Source organism: Rhineura floridana, chromosome 11 (assembly GCF_030035675.1).
Source record: "Rhineura floridana isolate rRhiFlo1 chromosome 11, rRhiFlo1.hap2, whole genome shotgun sequence".
Lineage (NCBI taxonomy): Eukaryota > Metazoa > Chordata > Lepidosauria > Squamata > Rhineuridae > Rhineura > Rhineura floridana.
The window spans coordinates 12,457,717-12,465,109 of NC_084490.1; the positions used below are offsets into that span (position 1 = coordinate 12,457,717).

Below are 7,393 nucleotides of genomic sequence, written 5' to 3' on the forward strand. Positions count from 1 at the left end.
GTGCCTTTTTCAGGGGAGTGAATTTCAGTGAAGTGGGAACTGTGGTGTTCACCTTATTTCAGTTTATGAGGTAGCCAAATGTTTTCTGTTTTGCTGTACAAAATCCTCAGAAACCTCATAAAGTAAAAGAAGGTAATTGCCTACCCTCCCACCACCTGAAACATTTCACCAAACTTTGTCCTCCCCAGTCTTTGTGGAAATCTGCATTTCACTGAACTCATGAACGGAAACAAAACACTTTAACATAATTAAGTGGAAGACTTTAATCATCTGCTTTCCTTCATGCAGACCTTATTACCTTCCTTCCAAACCCTTGACTTGCACAAAATCAGCAGAGGTCAATGCTGTTAACAACAGACAATCCTACACAGGTGTACTCAAACATCAGTCCCATTTCATTAAATGAAATTTACTTCCAGGAAAGTGTTATAGCTTTGTACTGCGACAGTACAAAACTTTAGATGTCTGCTCAGAAGCAATCCTCATGTAGTTCAGTTGGATGCACTCTCTAGTAAGTGTACATAGGACTGCCCACTGAATGTTTTTAACTGAAGTCAGGATGCATCCCCTTTCATACTGTTTCAGAGGTCTTGTTTGCTGAAAGGAACAATTTTTCAAAGCATCTGCTAACTGAAAGTTCAGAATGATTGGCTGAATTTTCATCAACAGGAGTTAATGATGGGAGATATTCCTCTTTTTGAAAGTAAGAAATCATAGACAGACAGACAGACAGATAGACTCAATCATAAGAGGAGGAAATATTACAGGGTACATTGGCAATGTCCATGATGCAGTGGGCATTGGGAAAGTCCAGAAATAATTAAGAGATAAATATGAGAGAGGTTATAAATGTGACCGTTCAATATTTTGGTTTATTTTTAAATGATTTAATTTAGCCATGTTTCTAGGGTCAATAAAGAAGAGATGAAAGATTTCACCAGGAGAGGTAACAATATCCACAAGAAAATTAGCAGACCCAATCTGAAGGCAATGCTCTCCTTGTCCAACCAAACTAATTAAAATGCAGTTGCGGCACTTAGTTTGTATACATCACAGTTGTTATCTAATCAGAAACATCATGGTTTCTGAAAAATACATATGTGATCTCAGATGACGGAAGAAGCTACAGGCTGTATATTCCCCCCCCCAACATGGCATCCCTGCTTAATCTTTAAATGTCAGTGGAGACCTTTCATCTGTAGCTCTGCATTTTTACAGAATTTTAATTGATTGCTAAATTGTTCTCTACTCTCTCCACTTCAATCTGTGTTTCAGGTTCTAAACAAATCTGTATAAAGTGAAACTGTGTGTTCCTTACCAGTATATAAATGGGAAATCTAGAAACAGCTATGACTTTTCACTTGATGGACAAAATGGATGAAATTTCAAGGCACAAGACCTCCCTCCTCAGAGTAGACTGAGCCTGCAAATTGTAGACAAATATGTCCAGAGTTTTTTTCTTATGGGGGATGTACATGGTATTAAATTTCCTCCATGGTCCCTTATCGGGGGAAGGCTTTGTGTCTTCTTCTCACACACCTTAAAATTGATAAAATTGATACACAAGTAGTTGTGTATTCTTGCCAGTACATTTTTTCAAACTTTGTAGCTGTATGCTGTCCTTAGTTTCTGGTACTTTTTAATGTCATCCTCCTGACGTTGTCGAGAATGTGGCCTATAGAGCTCAGAAGCGCTCCGTTGTTGTGTTATGCAGAGCAATGCAGGATATTTAAAAAACTTAGAGGAAGCTTTTAACTTAAAAAAAAATCTTCCACTCCTGTGCTTTACCAAAAATGAAACCAGAGTTCTTCAGTTCTTTGCAGGCACCATTTTGGACAGCCTTGTCTTTTTTGCAAAAGCTACAGTACAGAAATATACAGAAACAACAGAGGAGCGGGAGGCTTTGCACAGGCCTTGATGGGCCTCAGGATGGGGCAGTAATTGACGTTCTGTAGGACTCTTCTTATATTCCCATTAGCTGCCACTGATTGTATATTATGTAAATATTTTTAAAAAGTTTCTTCACACCACTTCTATAAAAGGCAAGATATTCCATGTTTATTTTCTTTTGGATGAGGTCACGGAAGGTGTCATGATATTCTGCAATATTAGCTTCCATATACAAATTTACAGGTTGAATATAGGTCAAAGCATAACCGAAGTCCACTGCTCCCACATCTGATCTCTGGGGAGTAAAGAGGCTTTCAGATCCCTAAAGGTCAGCTTTCTATGTTTCTCTCACTTCTTATCCATCCAAATTGCAGCCTGACCAATTTGTGTCCTTCACAAATATCTGAACTACGTCATTTTTACATAGGAAGGGAAGGCTCCTGCATATATTCAGAGCTAAATTGCCTCAAAGCAATTTTGTGTGTTTATTTTAAGTGTGCTTCTTGGGGTTGCCCTTTTTATATTATTATAATTAATAGTTAAAAGGGATCATAAGAACTTTTGTAAATGATCACTTTTGATCCAAGACATGGGGTGGAAGGTGTACCCAGACTAAAAGGCATGTCTCCTTAGCCTTTGACTTCCATTAAAACAGATAAGGTAGAGAGAACTGTAGTATGTCATGTAATTTATATCTCAGTCCTTATGGTATGTGACAGTGATTCTCTCATGTGATTCCAGATGGAGATGGCCAATGGCAGCACCATCCACGAATTCATTTTGCTGGGATTTGACGTTCAACAGCGGACACGATTCTTGCTCCTTGGCTTTTTGTCCATTCTCTACATGCTCACTTTGGCTGAGAACATCACCATCATCACAGTGGTGTCCCTAGATAACCACTTGGCCCAGCTTCCCATGTACATCCTGCTGAGCAATTTCTCCTGGATGGAGATGTGCTACGTGACTACCACTGTACCTCGTATGCTCTCTGACCTCGTTTCCCCTTATGGAATCATTTCCTTCCAGGCCTGTTTCCTCCAGTTCTACTTCTGGTTCTCTCTGGGCTGCACGGAATGCTTCTTCCTCTCAGCCATGGCCTTGGATCGGTACTTGGCCATCTGCCACCCTCTGCGCTACCCACAACTTATGACCCAACATTCCTGCTATGCCTTGGTAGGGACATGTTGGGTTGTTGGCTTCCTGTGGTTTCCTATCCCAGTGATTTTGATCTCCAAGTTGTCCTTTTGTGGTCCTAACATTATTGACCACTTTTTGTGTGATCCTGGGCCAATTGTGTCCCTGGCCTGCCCTCCACTTGGAAATGCTCCCTTTGTCTTACAAATGTTTCTGTATGCTCTGGTTTCAAGCAATGTGTTCTTTGTTTTGCTATCATATGGCTTTGTCATTCTCAGCCTGATAAAATCTTCAAATGAAGCCAGTCGTAGGAAGGCCTTCTCTACCATCTCTTTCCACATAATGGTGGTGACACTTTTTTATGGCAGTGTAGCAGTGGAGTACTTTATTCCAGGTGGGGAAAGTCGCTCAGAGGCCACCAAGGCAGTCACATACTTCTATGCAGGCCTTACACCCTTTCTTAACCCCCTGATCTACTGTCTGAGAAATGATCAAGTGAAAGAGGCCCTGGGCAGGTTACTAAACAGAAGGAAAATATTTCTGAGGAGAAAAGTGACAGTATAACAAGGAGAGGAGTCAAGAAAAACAAAATCCTCAGAACTCTCAACTGCTCAAATGAGGTCATAAAATTAAAACACTCAGCTAAATAAGAATTCCAACTCTTCTAATTTTTGTTTTGTAATGTACAGTGAAGATGCTCCAAACCAGTAAGGAAATTGTTGGTCGTGTATCAGCCATACCGCATGACAAGGAATGTGCTTCCATCTTTGAGTACCAGAATACAAGGCCTGGACCTAGGGGTGTGCAGAGTCTTTGTGCAGGGGCCAATTAATGAAGTGAAACAGGGTGATTCAAGTGCTTCCCTCTTTCTGCTCACTGGCATATGGTCTGTGCCATATAGCTCTATATTCTTCCAAAGCTCCATCTCCCTGTAGGTTTATGGGGTTTGCAAGAATTCTGGCTGTCCAAAATGTTGCCTGTGGAGCATTGAAGACCTCTGAATCTTTATATTTGTTCTTGTTAAAGCACAGCAGCAGAGGTTTTTTTAAGTTTAAAGCTTCCTTTTATTTTTTAATATATCCTATGCAGCTCTATTTAACAGCAACTGTCATGACCGCCAGACCCTCAGGTACTGGGTTCATGCGTCAGGCTCAGACCCCGACCCTTAGGGAAATGAGACTGGAACCAAAAAGCTATTACTTCACCCTTGCCAAGGCTGTGTACGCTCACAACAACCCTGCAAGGTAGAAGGTAGGCTGCCACCACCCCTGTATACTGGTCCACTCAGAGCCAGGGGATCTCTGAGCCCAGAAGATATATAAAACCAAGGTCCTAAAAGGCAAGAGTCACAGTTACACTCCTTGCCAGGCACCTCTGGTTTAACACTTAGAATCCAAGCTTTTAGCTTCTTAACCCTCTTCGGTAGTGAGTGACTTGAGAATGGTCGAAGCACTGAATTCAGAACCACTCCTTCTCCCAAATGAACACACCAGGTTAAATAGAAGTAGCTTTATTAAAAAAATATAAGTGCACATATCATATAGCAGCAAATAATCCTTTAAGACCATTCACCCAACAGGGGTTTAGGTTCTTACAAGAGAATTCATACACACAACAAGAAAATAACAAACTAGCTTACCTAACTACTTACACAGGAGGTAGTTGGTTGCGTGGCACCTCTCCTAAGAGAGATGGATGTTCAACATAAAGCAATGGAACCAGACATAGGTTGCCTTCCCATAAGCAACCCCTGAAACCATAAGGCAGAAAGGTTTGGAACTCTGGTGCCAGTCAGCATAGGCAGAGAACAGAGAACAAAGGCTATGGGTCTCTAGCCCTATACTTAAGGGAAAAGGATCCTAACGGTCCAAAACTAATTGACCAATCAGGAATTGGCTGATGTAACTTTCTTCTCGATGTTTCTCACATTTTCGCGCCTTCAGGCCCCCCTCCCAACTATGTTTTCCAACTGTATAGGCCAAGGATGACCTTGGGTGCCAGGCACTTGCTAATCAGCAAAGATAAACAGGTGCAGCTTGTTAAGGCTTCTTCTAACCGTCTTCAGCTGGAAAATGAAACTTAACTTTACAAATTGGCAAAGGCTTGACTTTCCTAACTCTAACCATCTCCCAGAGTCCCTTGCTGGAGCCAAAGTATTGTTATTAGATTTTTAATAACTCATGACCAGTACAGGTTCATGACACGCCCCTTTTTGGGAAGATGATGTCAGGACTCTGGATAGTTCTGCATCATCGCCACAACAACCAGGGATAAGGGAACAATCAAAAAATTATATCACATTACACTAAATACAACATAAAAAGAAAGGGGAAAAAAAACAAATTAATACATTTTAAGCAAGTGAGCTACTTCTTGACTTATGCCTTCTAAATATATTCATAAAATTCAACAAAGTTACAAAGTAACAATAAGAAGAAAAAAAATTAAGGGACCCCTAAAACACCCAAGAAAAAAAGACTTTATTAAAAAAATAAAGAGATAGAATAAAAAATGGGGTGATCCAAAAGCTGGTCCGGGTTCAAAAAAGGTCATAAGCCATAAAATCTTATAAAAGTCCATAAAACATGTTAAAAATGTAAAAGAGTAAAACAAGGTCTAAAAACAGTCCAGAGGTCATCAGAGCCGGGAAATCAGTCAGTGAAATAGGCATGAATCAAATATCAATCAACTGAAACAGGTAGGCGAGATAGAGCATCAGCTACTATATTATCACGCCCCTTTATGAACTGGATTGTAAAATCAAAATCTTGAAGGGCCAGACTCCAACGTAACAGTTTTTGGTTGGAGTTTTTCATCCTGTTCAACCAACACAAAGGAGAATGGTCTGTCTGCAATTGAAAATGACGTCCCCATAGGTACGGGCGTAACTTATCAAGAGCCCAAACCAAAGCAAGACACTCCTTTTCAATGGTAGCCAAATTACGCTCTCTTGGAAGCAATTTCTTACTAATGTATGCAATAGGGTGTAATTCTCCAGCAGCATCTTCCTGGAGCAAGGCAGCTCCAAGCCCAAAGTTAGAGGCATCCGTTTGAACTACAAAAGGGCTTGAAAAATCAGGAGCTTTCAAAACAGGATAGTTTACTAACATAGTCTTTAAAGCATCAAAAGCACTTTGACATTTATCGGTCCAAATAACACGCATTGGCATAGTCTTTTTGCACAGTTCAGTTAGGGGGGTAGCAACACTGCTAAAATGTGGGGCAAATTTTCTGTAATAGCCGGCTAACCCCAAAAAAGACTGAACCTGTTTCTTAGTCCTAGGGACAGGCCAATTGTGAATAGCTTCAATCTTAGCCTCCAGGGGTTTGACACAATCCTGCCCCACCCTGTGGCCCAGATACACAACTTCCCCCAACCCAAATTGACATTTCTGCGCTTTGATGGTTAGCCCAGCGGCCTGCAGTCTCTGTAAAACAATTCTCAAGTGGTTCAAATGCGACTTCCAGTCAGGGCTAAAAATGGCCAAATCGTCCAGATACGCGCAAGAAAATTCGCCTAGGCCATTAATCACAGAATTAATAAGCCTCATGAACGTTGCTGGAGCATTCCGAAGTCCAAATGGGAGAACCTTGAACTGGAACAAACCCATATGCGTGACAAAAGCAGATTTCACAGCAGCGTCCCCATCTAGAGGCACTTGCCAATATCCCTTGGTTAAATCCAGTATAGTGATGTATTTTGCTGCTCCCAGCCTTTCTATTAAATGGTCCATCCTAGGCAAAGGATACGGATCCACTTGGGAAATCTGGTTCAGCTTCCTGTAATCCACACAGAAACGTACTTCATTAGCTTCCCGTTTAGCCACTAACACAATAGGGGAGGACCAGGGACTGGTAGAGGGTTCAATAACTCCCATTTCCAACATAGCTTGGATTTCCCTCTCTACCACCTCTGCATTCCGCCCAGTAACTCGATACGGAGAAGCTTGCATAAGGGGATGATTCCCGGTGTTAATAGAATGAATAGCCAAGTCAGTTCTTCCAGGCTTGCTGGAAAACATAGGCTTAAAGTCCATCAGAATTTGGACTAATTGATTTCGTTGCTCCTGAGTCAAGCCTTCGGGTAGGGTAATTTCAGCTATCCCCCCTGCTTGTTGGCTCTCTGTAACCAAATCCAAAGAATCCTCTGTAAATTCACACACCTTGGTACAAGCCATAATTAAATGTCCATTAAGAGACTCAGATTCCTCAGCTTGTAATAAAACAGCCGAGTTAGCTTCCGTTTTGCTTTTACAACTTTGGAGGCTTCCCTTCTTTATTAGAGCTGACTTAGTTCCTTGAGAGCTAACAGGCGGCACTTTGCATTTCATCAGCCCCCCCTCCTCTGGGCTGCAAAGGCGAACTT

The 7,393-nt window shown here is 41.4% G+C and overlaps 1 protein-coding gene across 1 annotated transcript; it reads left to right on the forward strand.

Annotated features, from left to right (window-relative positions):
- The first annotated feature begins 2,631 nt into the window (after nucleotides 1–2,631).
- LOC133367397 (olfactory receptor 11G2-like) lies at nucleotides 2,632–3,591 on the forward strand. The gene has a single exon (XM_061591499.1). The coding sequence runs from the start codon at nucleotides 2,632–2,634 to the stop codon at nucleotides 3,589–3,591; it is 960 nt and encodes a 319-aa protein (XP_061447483.1).
- Nucleotides 3,592–7,393: the final 3,802 nt, after the last annotated feature.

Bases quoted from the DNA above. Each gene is read 5' to 3' on its own strand.
- LOC133367397 (XM_061591499.1), top strand. From the start codon at position 2,632: ATGGAGATGGCCAATGGCAGCACCATCCACGAATTCATTTTGCTGGGA.